The 16,395-nt window shown below is 35.9% G+C and overlaps 4 protein-coding genes across 6 annotated transcripts in view; 3 read left to right on the top strand and 1 right to left on the bottom strand.

The window, feature by feature from the left end:
- Positions 1–982: 982 nt before the first annotated feature.
- Positions 983–3,564, top strand: LOC111498782 (cytochrome b-c1 complex subunit 9-like). Its single transcript, XM_023150153.1, has 3 exons — positions 983–1,245; positions 1,980–2,027; positions 3,340–3,564. Exons 1-3 carry the CDS (start codon positions 1,129–1,131, stop codon positions 3,388–3,390), a joined length of 216 nt encoding a protein of 71 aa, XP_023005921.1. The 5' UTR covers positions 983–1,128; the 3' UTR covers positions 3,391–3,564.
- Positions 3,565–4,134: 570 nt separating this feature from the next.
- Positions 4,135–10,421, bottom strand: LOC111498707 (uncharacterized protein At5g03900, chloroplastic-like). 2 transcript variants are annotated; one of them, XM_023150046.1, is made up of 14 exons: positions 9,842–10,421; positions 9,522–9,629; positions 9,327–9,427; positions 9,135–9,215; positions 8,979–9,051; positions 8,822–8,887; positions 8,079–8,162; positions 7,249–7,314; positions 6,467–6,609; positions 6,299–6,385; positions 6,157–6,220; positions 5,893–6,036; positions 5,465–5,628; positions 4,135–4,477 (listed from the first exon to the last, which is right to left on the bottom strand). In XM_023150046.1, the coding sequence occupies exons 1-13, from the start codon at positions 10,229–10,231 to the stop codon at positions 5,485–5,487; spliced, it is 1,551 nt and encodes a 516-aa protein (XP_023005814.1). In that variant the 5' UTR covers positions 10,232–10,421; the 3' UTR covers positions 4,135–4,477; positions 5,465–5,484. The 2 variants fall into 2 exon arrangements, with proteins under 2 accessions (XP_023005814.1, XP_023005813.1); XM_023150045.1 differs by having other exon boundaries at positions 5,470–5,628; positions 9,842–10,420.
- A 983-nt stretch (positions 10,422–11,404) lies between these two features.
- On the top strand, positions 11,405–13,572 carry LOC111498783 (heme-binding-like protein At3g10130, chloroplastic). The gene is made up of 8 exons (XM_023150154.1): positions 11,405–11,698; positions 11,792–11,878; positions 12,028–12,098; positions 12,212–12,313; positions 12,390–12,494; positions 12,616–12,751; positions 13,011–13,120; positions 13,222–13,572. The coding sequence occupies exons 1-8, from the start codon at positions 11,476–11,478 to the stop codon at positions 13,294–13,296; spliced, it is 909 nt and encodes a 302-aa protein (XP_023005922.1). The 5' UTR covers positions 11,405–11,475; the 3' UTR covers positions 13,297–13,572.
- Positions 13,573–15,087: 1,515 nt separating this feature from the next.
- Positions 15,088–16,395, top strand: part of LOC111498741 — a 3,766-nt gene continuing 2,458 nt past the window's right edge. For both annotated transcript variants that reach the window (XM_023150096.1, XM_023150097.1), the window contains exons 1-4: positions 15,088–15,495; positions 15,715–15,779; positions 16,091–16,163; positions 16,307–16,325. In XM_023150096.1, the coding sequence (XP_023005864.1) occupies positions 15,200–15,495; positions 15,715–15,779; positions 16,091–16,163; positions 16,307–16,325 (453 nt within the window). In that variant the 5' untranslated portion in view covers positions 15,088–15,199. The remainder of the gene's footprint in view (positions 15,496–15,714; positions 15,780–16,090; positions 16,164–16,306; positions 16,326–16,395) is intronic.

The following is a 16,395-nucleotide window of genomic DNA, read 5'->3' as shown; positions in this document are numbered from 1 at the left end:
CAGTCAAAAATGACTAAGACTCCAAAGGAGTCGAGCCTCGATTAAGGGGAGGCGCGCTTTGTTCGAGGGGAGGTGTTGGATGATGAAAGTCCCATATCGGTTAATTTAGGGAATGGTAAGTAGGGTTGAGTTGGGTTGGATTATAATCATATTTTCAAGTTAGTTGATCGATAACCTACCAATAGAATCAAATTTTCGATTTTAAAATATTTAACTCAACCCGAGTTTTTTTTAAAAATCTAACACAAGTTGTTGAGGATTGTTGGGAGAGAGTCTCACATTGGCTAATTGAGAGGATGATCATTGGCATTTTGGGAAAACTCAAAGTAAAGCCAGAAGAGCTTATGCTCAAAGTGGACAATATCATACCATTGTTGAGAGTCGTGATTCTTAACATGGTATCAGAGCCACGCTCTGGGAAGTGTACTTTGTTCGAGGGGAGGATTATTGGAAGGAAGTCCCACCTAGACTAATTTAGGAAATGATATAATGAATTTATAAGTAATGAATACATTTTTATTGGTATGAGCCCTTATGCTCAAAGTGGGCTCATACCATTGTGGATAACAAATAAGTGCTCGGGATCACGGGTCAATAGTGCAATAATGCAAGTATCTATTAAAAAAAGGTATCGAATTGAAAGGTAACTTTTAAGAATTTGAAATTCAACCGTGATGATGACATTTTTGTACTTTTTTTTATTATTTTTTTTGGCAACTTGGACACCACTTGTTCTAACCTTCTTTTAATGGTAATATTTTGATATAGTTCTATATACTTTAGATTTATTATTTTTTAAAATCACATAAAATAAATTATAATAAACACATTTTAAATTAATAAATTTTAAAAGTATTTATTAGAAAATTAATTTGGTTCAAGAAAAACATTTTTTTATGGGTTATTCCAAAGACGACATTAGGAGGAGGAGTATTCTACTAAACCGAAGCGGTTCAACAAGACCGATAACGGTTATTCTAGAAATTCAAACCGGCCCATTGCGGTCAAGTTCCTTACAGTTCGCCTTCGAGAAATCAAGCAACTCCATTCCCATCTTCTCTCAACCAAAGGCGCTAGAAGATTTTGCTAACCCTAACGCTTAGATCAGAAGGCAAAGAAACATCGACAATGAATTCAGCAGCTCCAAGAAGCGGAGGCCTTTTCGAAGGTCTGTACAGAGTGATTATGCGCCGTAATTCTGTTTACGTTACCTTCATCATCGCCGGTGCTTTCGTCGGGGAACGGGTAATGTTGTGTACCTCATTTTATGCTAATTTATGTCTGTTATGTTATTATTTTCTTTTCTTTTGGATTTTCAATTCGTTAATTTCGTTTCCGCGTTTGATCTGAGGATCTAGTTTTTTGCAAATTACTAAATATTGGTACTAAACTGCCTGATTGACTGGTCATGTTCTCGCTGATCCATGAAAAAAATTCAACGAACAGCTTGTTCATGTGTGGCCGCCGGCGAGAAGAAGTGGGTGGAACTGTATTGAAATTTATGGTTTATCTGCACAAGGAGAATTGATTAGGAGTAGAGGATTCATATATTGGTTTCTGGCATCAATTGAAAAGTCCGGTTACACGATTGATTCAAAATATAATTATGAATTGCTTTCACGATTGTGTGCAGATTCTTAATTTATGGTGCAGATTCTTAATTTATGTAAAGTAACTTAGTATGTTTTCTTCATGTATGGAAATGCGGAATTCGGCCATTATTTAGTCTGCTTACAATAGAAAAGGACTTCCATTTTTTATTTATTTAAATTTTACACGATAATAAAAAGTGGAAGTGGTAACCAAAAAAAAAAAAACAACATAAGGACGTTTCTTCGTTTGTTCTATGCATTAATATGTAATGGGCCTGAGCATCTTAAATTGTAGTGTGGGACTTATGAGTTGCTTGGGTTTGTGTTGTTACTTTAAGTTTATGGTATCTTATTTTTACCTTAATGCTTGGATTTCCATTGGTGCAGGCTGTGGATTATGGAGTTCACAAGCTCTGGGAGTACAACAATGTCGGGGTATGGAAGCTACCCACATACATGATTTACTTTGTTTTTTTATTTACACATTTCACATAGACTATCATTTTGGCTTTTATTGTGTTCTCCAAATCCAGAATGCTTGATTTTTTATTCTGGATGTTTTGGCTCCCATTTTCTGTTATCCGCTTCAAATTATCTAAGTTTCAGCTTCTATTTGTGGTTATTGTGTTGAAGATTATGGCATTGCAGAACCTTTGCATTTTCATGATCTCTTCTATTGCATCATCTGGTTTAAAATGACTTCCAGGTGTAATGCATCAAGATGCATATGAAACTCTCATATTTTTTTTAACACAAGCAAGCTATTTGGACTTGTCAGATTTGTTCAAATGCCATTCATTATTCGGTACAGATTGAATTTGGAAATGACAATAAAGCAGTACTTATTTCAGATTTCATCTGTTGTGTTTTCGTTCTTCCTTATTTTTAAAAATCGTTCTTTGTGTTCTTAAGTTTTGGAAAGTCTTTTACAAGGTTGAGGCTGTATTAGAATTTTCGTGGGATAATTATAAACCACACCTACGCAGTCTGTCTATTCAATGTCCTCATGGTTCAAAAACAATTTTTTTATAAGCACTTAGACTTTTGATTGCTGCTTTTTACTTGTTTGTTAAGTGGGTTGGTTCCTTTTACTTGTATGTTGTATGTTAAGTGAGCTGTCAGTAATGAATAACGCTGAGTCACTAAAAACATTTTCCCAAGTTGGTTTGAATCTAAAAGGTCTTAAAGGAGCCAACCTAAGCATAATTAAATGGTTAAGGTATTATATCCTCAATCAAATGGTTAGATGTTAGAATCCTCACTCCCACATGTTGAACTAAAAGAAAAAATCTGAAATGGAACGTCTATTTTTTCCATGACGTCCATTAAAGTTGCTGCTAGTTGGTGAAGAAGGGCTGTTAGAGTTGCCAAACACAGTGGCAAAGTAGATAGCATTTATGACTTCTCATTCTTACTTACGGATGTCCTGCTTAGCAGATAGGTAAATTGGGAGGAAAAACATAAATTAAGGGTACATAAAACTGTTCTTAAGATTAAGGGTGGGATTTACATGCTAGGCAAATTATATAAATGTAATTTGCAATCATCGCCATATTTTATTTGTTTTCTTTGTTTTCCTCCAATTATATGTTGATCTATAATATCCATCCTTGTTCTACTACAATCTTGCTTTGAAAGAGATGTCTTCCCGCACAAGATGCTACTAAACAATTTTTGTTTTGATCAATAGCTTTCTGAACTCGTTCCCAACTCTATTTTGATATATGACGGTCTTACAATTGTGCAGAAACGGTACGAGGACATTTCAGTTTTGGGGCAAAGACCAACGGAAGAATGAATTTATTAGCCGCTTGAAAGCTACACATTCATGGATTGAAGAGGTAAAAACTGGTGGCTTAGGATGATAAATGAGAATGTATTTCCAATGGGAAAAACGTTGTCTTTTTGACATGGAACATTTGTGTTTCTTCATGAGATTCTAATCATATTTTATTTGCTTGAGTTTGGAGTTACAAGCTTTTGTGCATTATATTTGATCATCGATAATAGAGGATCTGGGTTATTGGGATTTTAGCAGTGGCATAGTTGCAATGACTTGGGTTCTAGTTTATGAAATAGAGGGAGTTAGATAACTTAGATGATTGAAAGAATTTTGGCAAATTAGTCCTGGGTGGGTTAAGATTTAAGCCTCTGATCTAAAAGCGAGTACACGTCAATTACAACGACGATCAATTTGGTAGAATGAGAAACTATAACAATTTATGCATTTGATTCTCTTTTTTAAGTATAAGCTTGAGAATTGAACCGTGAAATTGGTTTTCTACTGAACAATAAACGAACATATCAAACATGGTCTAAAAGAACCAACCCGAGTGGTGAACTTTGGTTCGGTTTGTTGGTTTTTGTCAGTTTTTTTACTGTCCTGCCTAAAACCAACCTTTAAGCTTATAAATACCGTAATTCTACTTCGACTTGAATTTATTTGCTTTCTAACTCCAAGCTAAGTTTTGGGAACATCGTTTTAGAAAACGCACAGCCAAAGGACAGTCTGCTATCAATTTACAGATTCTTCTGTTGAATGTGGAAGCCAAACAAGTAATGCAAATTATTCTGTGCTATATTTTCAATTTGGATCATTTAATTTTACAGCGTTAAAAGGATAAAAGAGGATAAGAACGACCAATTCTCCCAGCCTGCCCCCATCATTTTTTTAACGTAGTATATAATTATTATGCAGTCTAATCCTAAAAAAGAGAACTTTTTATGAAGCAGAGTCAGTCTTCAGCAGTCTCCCACAACGGAGGTTCAAGTTCACCAACCAAAATTAAAAGCGAACCACATACCCTGCGAGCTAATCAACAGCTTGATCAAATCTCAGTGATTTTGTGAGCATGGGATGTTGTCGAGACCTTGAAATCATGGATCTACAAAAGAAATAAACTAGTGAGATAAAATTAAGATCAGACACTGATGTGCTCCTTCATATAAAGAGGGTTTACTGAGCTGTAGTAAACAAATTAACAGGGCAGTGCAAGCTCTTGGACTATTCAAGAGGTCGAAGGGTCAACTTGTCTGAACCTCTACACTATTTGCACCAGATCACTGGCTAACCCTACTACATTTAGTTGCAAAAAAAAAAACTCTTAGGTCGTATTACTTGTGTACCCTTTGTGTATTCTTAACTCACATCTATTTTGAAGTAAAAAAAGATTTGAAACTAAGTTATATTAACTATCCAGTCTCTTCATGTTCCCTCCCTTCTTCCTAGAGTACGTGTTTGAATTATATAACACTTCATCTCAATCTCAATGTTGGTCATAGCAAACATTCACAAGACTTCACAACATTTTAGGAATTATTTTTTAATTCAACAAAACGTGGGGTGGGGAGATTCAAACTTCTAACCTAGAGATCAAAAGTATGTCTTAACTAGTTGAGTTATGCTCTAAAAATGAGCCCAATTATATTCTTCTCTTCTTTCATTTTTCATCTAATCGTATAGTCTGTTCTTTTATTTTTCATCTAATCGTATTGTTGGTTCTCTGCCTATTCTATGAAGTCTACCTGCTCCAAAAAAAAAAGTAGTCTGAGTATTTCCAAAAGTCAAAACAAAGACCTAACTAAGCAAGTTTTTGGACTATGAAGTCAAGGAAGTTTCTCTCCTTTCATTTTACACCTTCGGGGTATAATTCTCCTGACAGATAAATCACCAAACCTATCTACCCGTCAGTAGTAAAATTATCAATGAAGAAAAATTTGCAGTCTAATAGCCGTTGCATTATGTAAAAATTATGGACAGAAATATTAATTTCATCCTTATAGCCTGATCATTACGGTAAGTGCACATAAACAGAAAATACAGCTTCGCAAGCTCTATGACAATTCAGTGATTAAAGAGTGAGATACAATACCCTACCAATTGGCCAGTCCTCTAATCTGACTTTTCAATCTCTCGGAATTTCCTTTCCCATTCTTGGAGCTCATAATTTTGTTCGATTAAGTCTCGATCAGTACTATATACAATTCGATCCTGACCAATCACAGTTCTTTGGGCCATGTCTCGGGCACTGAGGAGCTGATAAGATTGTACAAAGAATTAGATTCTCTGATGAAACAAAATTGCTGCAGAGGTAAGAGATTAAGAAGCAGGAATTGAAATAGACATCATCAGAGTACTAAAATGACGCTAAAACAGAACACTGGGGAGGAGAAAAAGAAACAAAATAGAGCTTTGTTCATATGGTACTTTCTTCTTAAATCTGGCACCAATCCGCTCCTAAAACAGATGATCAGATCTACTGAGGAGCAAACTTCTTTTGGTGATATAAATATTACTTACCTTGCGCCTGAGTGACACATCTGGCAATTCAAGGGCTTGGGCAAGCTTTTGCCTTGCTTGGTTTCTTTTTCCTATTTCAGCATTTCTCTTCTGGGTAATGAACCACCGGACCAATGGAATTGCGAAGAAAGAACCAGCATATATCTGCATAGTTTTCTCATAATTATAAAAAAGAATAAAATCATTGGACAACTTTTTTTTTTACCCAAGTAAATAAATGGCGTTAAAGAAATTTCTGAATTTTGAAGTTACAACAAACCAAACCTGCAGTAGAGGAAATATATCCGATACAAATTTGATAAGTCCACTTGGTTTAACGGCAACATCCCTTCAAAAATGGAATTGGGGAAAATTATTAGATTTTTCAGAAACCGTGACCGAAACAATCCAGTCTAAATATCCATACTTCAACATGGCTCCAAGGACTATAACACCAAACAGATTAAGCCCTCCCAATCCAATGGCCATTGCTCTCTCTGAATAACTTGTTTTACTGCAGACAAAAAAAAGTCCTGGTCATTAAGTAAATTTAAATTATACTCCCAAACAAGACGAAGAAACTTAACCACGGTACCTGAAGACCCATTTCTTCTCTTTGAAAAATTTCTCAATCCCTCCAACCCAGTCAGCCCATTTTCTACCCACATACTCCTTCCTTCCACTCCGCTGAGAAGAAGCTGTGCGCTGAAGGGAGGGAAATCGATATAGAATATTTCCCTATAAATAAATAACTTTTAGTGAATATTTCATATATATGTTTTATAGAAATCAAAGTGACATGTCAATAAACAGAGCGCAGAAGAGGATAGGCAACACTTTAGGAAAAAATACATAAAGTTATGAAAGTTTCCCATAGAGAATATTAAAAGTACATTATAAACACCAAATTTTATAGATTTTACATATTTATACTAACAATAAGGTTACCCCTAACATGTTCAAAACCCTTTTTGTTTTCCCTCAAAATTTAGCTTATTGTTTCTACCCAGCCATGATTGTGAAGCTGATATTGCACCTTGCACACTTCCAACAAATCCTTTTTTACTGGCAACTACTCTCCAAAAATATTCTATCAAATAATAAAATTTCATCCAACATTAATAGCTTAAGCTTTTAGGGCTAACTTTAATTTAATATAGAATTAGAACAAAATGTCTAAATTCACATCATGCAGTACTATTTCATTCTTCATTTTCAATAAAACCATATCATTGATTCATTACATAGCTTTGTATTAGCATACCACTTCAAGGCTCAAGGTAGAAACTGACTTATGTTCATATATTATTGACCTCAAATATGGGTAACTAGAGCTATTTGTACCCATTCAAGCATTTCATACCTCGTTAAACATACCTCTTCATCAATCTCAGGTTGGCCATCAAAACGTAAAAGAACTGGCAAAATGTATGATTCATCATCCTGCAATCACAAGAGGATGAAACAAAGTCAAATAGAAAAATTAGATTTGAATTACAATAAAATATGAGTTGATTCTACCCATCAAAATGTCAAATAGCCACCAATCAATGATGGTTGGCAACCATGACCAAATTATTCACATCATTGAGAAGGCACCAATTCTTAAGGTCAATTTTGCTAAGTTCATTATGGTTGGTATTGACTGACATTATCAAACGTGAAAGAAGTGACTGATGATTTCAAGTGAGAAGTTGGTGACTGGTCCCTCAGTACTTGGATCTCCCCTCTTTTGAGAAATCCCAAATCTTAAGATATTCTGCATGACTGCTTTGGACTCTTGCAACCTTAATAAGTGGAAGCATGCTGAAGGGTGATCGGAATTGGAGCACCTCAACCAATTAATCCAACTACTTCTACTCTATCCTTAAAACTTCCAGCAGGGTTTAAAAGGATATAGACAAAATCTTGAGGAATTTTAACAGTAAGGAGTCTAAGGACCTAGCATGTAGACAGCTCCACGGCATAGTATTATAATCAGCTACTATGGTGTTGTTCCTGAGAATTGGATTTTGTGCTGTTGTTCTTTGTCAACGTTGAAAAGCCCTTGGAAATCAATTATCAGTCTTAGCAACATTATAAAGGAGAGGACTCTTTTTATTTGGGTAAAGGTAGAAAGTGCAGATGTTGGGAAAACCTCTGCAGGGGCTTTAAGCCTTCTTTGACGCCTGCCAAAGAACAATGTATAAAGTCTAACATTAACTTACTGTGTTCCCCTCTGTCACATCCAGATAAGGTGCAAGCTCTTCAGCAGTTACAACACCACCGTTGGAGGTGATGTATTGCCCAATCTGCAAGTATAGCTCAAAATGTTAACTGATATCAATAGTTAGATATACATATGATGTCTACAAACTACTCTTAGATAACAATTATAACTAGCTTTATGTTACAGAAAAGTGCAAAAAGAAAAAAAAAAGGCTGAGATTGACTTAGTGGTACATGGTCGATGATAATGCAAAGAAAGTTTCTCCTTAACTCAATATAAGCATGACAATGGGGCAAAAATGAAGCCAATATTAACAAAAAAGTGAACAGTGATGATCTAGAAAGATTACGAAATTAGCATCCATGTCAAAAACTTTGCAACCGGCTTACTGACTTTTGCTTCTTTTTTGTCCTACATTATTATGTAAATTGACCCCACAAACTCTTTTCTAATAAACAGAAAACTGAAAACATTAAATGTAACTTCATAATAAAACAGGGGAGTCTTTCGAGGAGCAATAATCGTGATAAAAATTCATACTGAGAAAGGTCATCCAAGAGAGGAAAAAGTTAAAAGCAAGGAAAAGGAACACAAAACTGAAAACCCCTTCAGAACGAGGGAGTTCGTTGAGAACTAAGACATTAGATTCATGTAAAAATTTCGACTGGAAAAGGCAAGAAGAAAAAAAGAAAATAAAATATTGAAAGTAACGGACCACTGAACACAGTCCTCAAATATTACCAACTTCCATCTCTCTTCTTCAATTCCTTGATTTGGATCCCCGTCGCCGAAAACAAATGAGAAAATCTAAAACAAGGCCATTTCAAAGTTAACATTTAAATCTGAGCTAAAGCAGAACAGGATTGTAATAAAGACTAGAGATCATTTAATCACATACAGATTCAATAAAGTTCATCTTATTATCTTCTGTTTGTAGTCGACGTCTCCTATAGTAATATGGATCCCAGTACCTTACACAAGGCAAACAGGATGAATGGCCAAAAGTCCTCTAAAACAAAGTTGTCAATTGTGTGAAAAAGAAAAAACATATTACCAGAAAAGATCGGTCGGACTCAAATAGAATGTGAATCCTGAATCATATGATCTGCCACGTCTTCCGCGATTATCCTCTTCACTGTATCATTAAACTTGAGTCAATAATTTGAAGTTACCTCAAACCAGTACTCTATATTATTCATGATCAAGGATTGTAAAAAAAATTCACTATTGAAAATAAAATGCGAACCTTCTGCTTGAAATAAGAGCAATAATTGTAGTATATACAAGAACGATTGAAGCAATTAGTGCCGTACCAAATGAAACCCTGACAAGATATTCAGCAGCCGCCTGAAAATTGAGTTAAGACTGCCGTTACAACACACAAAAATTGTTCCCTAAGACCAAAAATTCAGTGATAAACCCAACATTCCCTGACCGATACCTTGGACTTTTCTATGAGAGGTTCAAATTTTATCCAAAACGATTTAGCTGCAAGCTTTGAACGATAGTCTTTGGGGAAAACATAGAGAACGTCGCCCTCATCAGAAACCTGTTAAGAACATCTTGAAAAATTTTGCAGTCACAAAATTAAGAACTTCAAAATGCCTGTAGTTTACATTTACAGTCTACAGATATAACAAAACTAGTTTTTCCTTTCGTAATCTCCGGTGGAAGATGAACTACTCTTACATATCCAATGCAATGTTATATTTGGTTAGCGCCAAAATTTACATGCAACTCTATGAGTTTAACAACAAATACCTCTAAAAAGCCATTGGTATCAGCAGCTAGAGCCTGCAAAGCCTTCTGAGCTTCATTGAGCTTAAGTCCCGCCCTGCTTGCAACGTCTCCAATGGTTACTCTCCCTCCACACGCGTCCACAGCCTCCATCGCTCTTTTTCTCACATCCGACGGCAATTTGTCGCTCTCCACTGACCTTCCAGGTCTGATATCGGAAGGAATGTCAATGCCCGCTCTCACAACTGGAACCGAACCCCTTGCCCTACAGTCTAGCGGCGAAATCCGCGTATGAATGGCCGTAAAAGTAACGGGAGAGGGCTTTAAGCAAATTGAGGGTTTAAGAGTGATGAGAGGGTGGAAATAGAAGCGAGAACTCTGTGAAATGGCGAAAGAAGTGGAGATTGTCGCCATGATTCGCAGAAACTTGAGGAATTTGAATAAAGCTTTCAAGAATTGGCCATGGAGATCGAAATAGGTGCAGTGGGTGACAATCCTACGGTGAGTGGCTCTGATTTGGAGGCGACGGGATTGTTTTTCTTCAATTCTTTCTCCACCCTTTTGTTCTTCAACGCGTATCTCAATCAATTACCCGGGAAAATAAGTCGACACAAACATTAAATAATCGTGTTATCATTGATATACAAAATTAGCTTAATTTACATAATCCAAATGATAATAGAAATAACCGATATCTATAAATTCAAAAAAAAAAAACACTAATATAGTACCAGCAAAACGCATGGTTGGTATTCTACTCTTATATGGATTAAGTTTACATAACCTAACTCGATCACAATTCTCAAAATATCAAATAATTTGTTATAAGCTATCCGCTTGAATTTAAAAGGGTTTGATCGGCTAAGCTTAACTTTTGAGTCTTAACCTACGAGGATAGGCTTGACAAAGGCCTTTGAGCATTTTGGGTTGGACTTAATCTAAGCCACGAGTTCGACTCGGTGTTGTTTGCGCTTTACTCGGGACTATTCCAAGCCTATTTACGAGATTTCATGTTGATAGAAGTGGAGAACGAAATACTCTTTATAATAGTGTAAAAAATCTCTTCCTACTGACGTGTTTTAAAAATTGTGAGGCTGACGGTAATATATAATGGGTCAAAATGAATAAAATCTGCTATGATGAGTTGGACTTGGTGGTTACAAATGGTATTAGAGTCAGATACCAGTGTGTGAACGAGGACATTAGGGCTCAAGGAGGTAGATTGTGAAATTCCACATTGGTTGGAGAGGAGAATGAAACATTCCTTATAAAAGTGTTGAATTGTACCCTAATAAACATGTTTTAAAAACCATAAAATTGACGGTTATACATAATGAGATAATGAGAGCGTAATAGAGCTAAAGTGGACCATATAAACTTTAGAAAATAAACAAAAAAAAAAAATTGAAAAAGGTAAAATATGCCATTTGTTGGGCCCGGCCCACGGGATAGCCCAACTTGGGATGTTGCGATTTGGGCCTATCTTTCAAGATTCAGCCCAGATGAGAGCCCCAGGCTTGAAATTTCAGCCCATCTTAAAGAGTGGCTTGTGGCGACGCCATGGAATTGGATTCGCGGGGAAATAATATGCTCAACCGTCACCGAGGCCTTACAAACTCTACTCTCTGCAACAGAACATTGAAATCGCTGAAGAAAAAATGCTCCACTGCAACCATTTCGTCCTCTCGTTTGGATCTTTAAGTCCTCAATCTTCGAGAATTCGTCACCGATCGTCTTCAAGCTTCATCTTCGCTGATTCTACGGTCAAGGATAGCACTGCAGTGGCTTCTTCACAGTCGCGAAGGACCATTTCCTCCCAGGAAGCTCGAGTTTCTCTTGTTTTTGCTCTCGCTTCCCAAACATATTCTCTCTCTCAGCGCGGTAATGTTTCATTATCTTATTTGGTAATTGATTGAACTCGAAGATATAGTTGTTGTTCTTGTTTAATCCGCTATTTTTTCGGTTGTTCTGCAGTCTTGTTGGAATTGGCTTCAGAAACTTCAAAATACTTGTTGCCTAAAAGGTTCGAGAGTCGGAACTTAGAGGAGGCTTTGATGGCAGGTATTTATATTTTTGTTTGTACTGTGTGATAGGTTGTGAATTTCTCACGTGCGAGTTTTGTCCTGCGATTTAGCTCTAATGTAGTGTAGTTCGTATTTCTGTCTCTTATTATTATTTTTAGTTTATTAATTCGTGTTGATTTAATCTAGTTCCTGATCTCGAGACTATGAAGTTCAAGGTCTTAAGTCGAAGAGACGAATACGAGATAAGGGAGGTTGAGGTATAATTTTCTACCTCCTCAATTTACCTTTGTACACACTCATTGCTTCATTGCTAAACATTATATCGACTTATTCTAAAAATTAGAAACTGTGGCAATGATCTGTTGAGCAGCCTTACTTTATAGCGGAAACAACCATGCCTGGAAAGAGTGGATTTGATTTCAATGGCGCATCTCAATCCTTCAATGTCTTGGCGGGGTACCTTTTCGGTAAGGTAGAGCATCCAAGATGAAATTTGTTAATCTTGATCTCTCTTTTTCATCCAATATTAAATCTGGTCGTGATGCTAGAACACGGCTAAAGAGAAAATGGAAATGACAACACCTGTTTTGACGAGCCAAACCAAATCTGATGGGGAAAAAATGGATATGACAACCCCTGTAATTACGAAAAATGTAAGTTCTTCAGATGTTGACACCAGTTAGACATCTTTCCTTCATTCTCGTATTCAAATATGGTATTTATGTGTTTCCATTTTGAAATTGTAAATTTTTTGTTCCATCCTTGTTTTTTCAGGTCGATGGTAAAGATCAGTGGAAGATGTCATTTGTAATGCCCTCCAAATATGGTCCAAACTTGCCAGTGCCCCAAGATAATTCTGTTAGGATTCAAGAAGTCCCAAGAAAAATTGTTGCAGTTATAGCCTTTTCAGGTCTTTTCTATTTAATCTAGAAACTCGACTCTTTCTATGTAGAATACTTCATTGAAAAAATTGCACCATTTCATAGTCTCCAAGCATATTGCTGGAAAAGTTCAAATTCTTTGAACAATTACTTACTAAATTCTTTGAACAATTACTTTCTATGTTGCTGATAGTGAGATGACATTTTCAGGAGCCTCGATCAAATTTTTTTACGCAAATCAACTATGTTTCTTACTATTATTATTATTATTATTGATTGTTCAATTAGGTTTTGTCACTGATGAAGAAGTTAAACGAAGAGAAACTAGGTTAAGGGATGCTTTGAAGAACGACCAGGAGTTTCAAGTTAAAGCGGGTAGTTTTGTGGAGGTAGCACAGGTATTATGATTATCCAAGATAAGTAATATCTTTGTTTTTTCATAATGCATGCTTTGCTTGCTTTTTGATAGTTGCTAACTCTCTATGTATGCGGTTTGCAGTATAATCCACCCTTTACTCTTCCATTTCAACGTCGAAATGAGATTTCACTCGAAGTTGAGAGGAAAGAAATATAGCAGCATCATTACCATCATACGATCTCGAAATTCACCTCTGCTGTATATTCCCATTTTACTCATATTATGGATTGTATATGTGTGTATAAATGTCACTTTCACTTATAAATAGAGCTCCATTAGGTAATGGATAGTGCACTAATGGAACTCAATACTATAGATTTGAACATGCCAGTGGCTTCAATATTTCATCCCGGTCTACCTCTCAGATATAATGGTTTAGAATGTCCATTAACCTTGGAGTTGGATAAATGCTGATACACTGAACTTCATGTTTATTCTGCGGGATTATATCCATTACAACAAACTAAAGAATGTGGAATGATATGAAGTTGAAATACCTCATAATTGTAATATCCATTGGATTGGAAAACCAACTGCTACTCCAATTGTGCTGGCTGGCCCAGAATTCAAATGTGAGCTTCGATTTTAGGAATAGGTTGTTTTTGTTATATAATTTTGACCTTGTTCATTGAATTGGCAGTTTCAGCATGGAATGGTTTTTAGATACAGCAGCATAACTAGGTGAGACAGAAATACAACGAGGACTTTAATTCCGTATTTGGGATTTGTGATCTCAAACCTCTGTCTACCCTATATTTTCTCCAACATAGCTTGTTTATTCTGTTTGTTATTCTTATCTTTGTTTTGGTTATCATAACTAGAAACTACAGAGACTATATTCTTTAAATTATTAGGAATGAACTCCTGAAAAATTATAGCTTCAGGTTTCTAGCTTGTTTACATCAAAATGCAATGAACTCCTGGGAAATTCTTCATTCCTACGCAGGTTCCTAGCTTCAGGCTTTTATTACCAGTTCATTCCTTACCTCACTATTTCCCACCTCGGGATTAAAAAATCTAACTTGCTTCTTGTTAGCTCTAGGAAACTGAGGTGGAACGAAATAGCAGGTTCGCATCCGGCTGGAGATGACTAGAAGCAGCTTGTAAGACATTGCGTAGCCATGACAATCCGACTCCACCTGGTGAGAACTCGTATGGATGTTCCATTTCTTCTTGTTTTATTTACCGACTTTGTTCACATTTTCCCTTATAGCCGAAGTGTTAGTTACTCGTACTGCCTGTGAATGCTTAGCTGGAAATCCTATTTGGATAGTTCTTTTAATATATATATATATACATATATAAAAGAAAATAGGCTCCCACCCCAACCTCTTAGAGCACTAACAGAGAGTAGTTCAAAGCACAATTCATGTTCATATGCTTGATTAAAAACAAATCTAGGGGGAAAAAAAAGAGAAAAAAAATAATAGAATGGCATTAAAGTCATTTGAATTACTTATGACATATTAGTATTTTTCTTGTAGGATTGAGGATGACGAGGGTGTCTCAACTCTATATCATACTTGTGTAATCCCTAACTCTTCAATCTTTATTTGCAAAAGTGTACTTATAGAGTAGAAAATATACTCAACCATTATTCGTGAATTTCCTGGTCATTTTTTACGAATTTCAGTAGTTTAATAGTTTAGAAAAAATTGTAAATCTGATTTCTTTTTTCAATTGAAATTAGTTTTTTAAAAAGGTTAGTCAAAAATGAAAAAAAAAAAAAATAGAAATTGGGTAAGAGGATAGATAATAATAGAGGCCCAATTGAAATTAGTTTCATTACAATTTACAAGCAACATACGACATGTAGTTCGAAATGCACAGGCGACGTAAAGAAAGTGACGATATGTAGTTTCATGTTGAGGGATAGCAAATAATCCGATCCACACGCACAGGATAAATAGGAAAAGAATTCTAAACTAGAGTACTTGTCAGATTTCGGACCACCTATTATTAACTTAATATATTTTTGCTCAATTTACGCCTGCAAATCACGTGCTTAACCTTTCCAGCTTCCGGAGACAAGCAGCAGGTCAGAATCTGGAGCGGAAAAATGGCGGGAGCTCTGAATTTGTCATCAACTCTGTTCTTAAGACAACTTCCGAGCACTAAAACCCCGAAAAGCTCAATCTCTATTCGAGCGACCTCACGGCCGTCTGAGAGTTCTTCAACTTCCGTGGGGACTAAAGAAAACGAAAACGTAGGGTTTTCATCTTCATTTTCTCCTCCGACCAATTTCAAGCCACCGGAGCCTAAGCGTTTCGGCGTCAGACCGGACAAGATTTTTGATGTCTTGGGCGCTTCTCTTGCCTTGGTATTTAGGCTTGGTACTGGTATATTTGTCTCTGGGTATGAAACTTTCTGTCAATTTTATTTCTAAATTTTAAAAAGTTTAGTCCCTTTTTTTTTTTCTTTTAATTTTTCGTTTAAAGTCGGTAATATGGCCTTTCGTATTGCAACTACGCTCAGAATGAGCTTTCAGTAACATAACTCTCGTTGAGTGTGACCATGGATGCTTGGAAGTTGGAATGTTCTTAATGGGCTTGCTTTTATGCTGTATTTTGCTAGGTATTCGGCATCATTGGTTCCCAAAAATGATTTTCCCCCAGACAAATATGCTCTTGAAATTGCTGGTAACTACTCTTATTAGTTACTTTTTTGGTTGATTAGCTGCAAGATGTTTATCTTAGAATCTTTTCACTTAAATATGTGGAATTCCAATTGTCTTATGAAAATAGTATAGTTGAGGTGTGCAAGTTTGTTTGGACGCTCACGAATATAAAAGAACGTGGAATTCACAAGTTTCTTTTTATCTATTTGAACTAGTTCGAGATTGATTTGCTCGTATGACAATTTTTATAACCAAAAGCTATGATCATGGAGTAGAATCTTTTGAACTGATGTCTTTGCCTGCAATCTGTGCCACTTGTTAAATTAATAATAGGTTTCAAGGTCAAAGAGACTTCTAAGTTGGGACCTCGTCCCACGAAGCCTATTGAGATATATGAGTTTGAGAGGTATTTGTGTTTCAAAGCCTAGACTGACCTTCTTTTTGTTCAAATTTTGACGTGTTATGAATTCACTATGATTGAGAATAAACTAACTTCAATCTTTCTTTTTATTACCATCTCAATTCATGGATTGTCATCAACGGATACAGTTGTCCATTCTGTCGGAAGGTAATTTTACTCCAAAAGAACTTTATCAAATGAAGGATCTTGCATTTCCTTTTTTTTTTTTTTTTTTGGG

The sequence above is a fragment of the Cucurbita maxima genome, unplaced genomic scaffold, assembly GCF_002738345.1.
Source record: "Cucurbita maxima cultivar Rimu unplaced genomic scaffold, Cmax_1.0 Cma_Scf00025, whole genome shotgun sequence".
NCBI lineage: Eukaryota > Viridiplantae > Streptophyta > Magnoliopsida > Cucurbitales > Cucurbitaceae > Cucurbita > Cucurbita maxima.
This window is presented reverse-complemented; position numbering and strand designations above follow the sequence as displayed.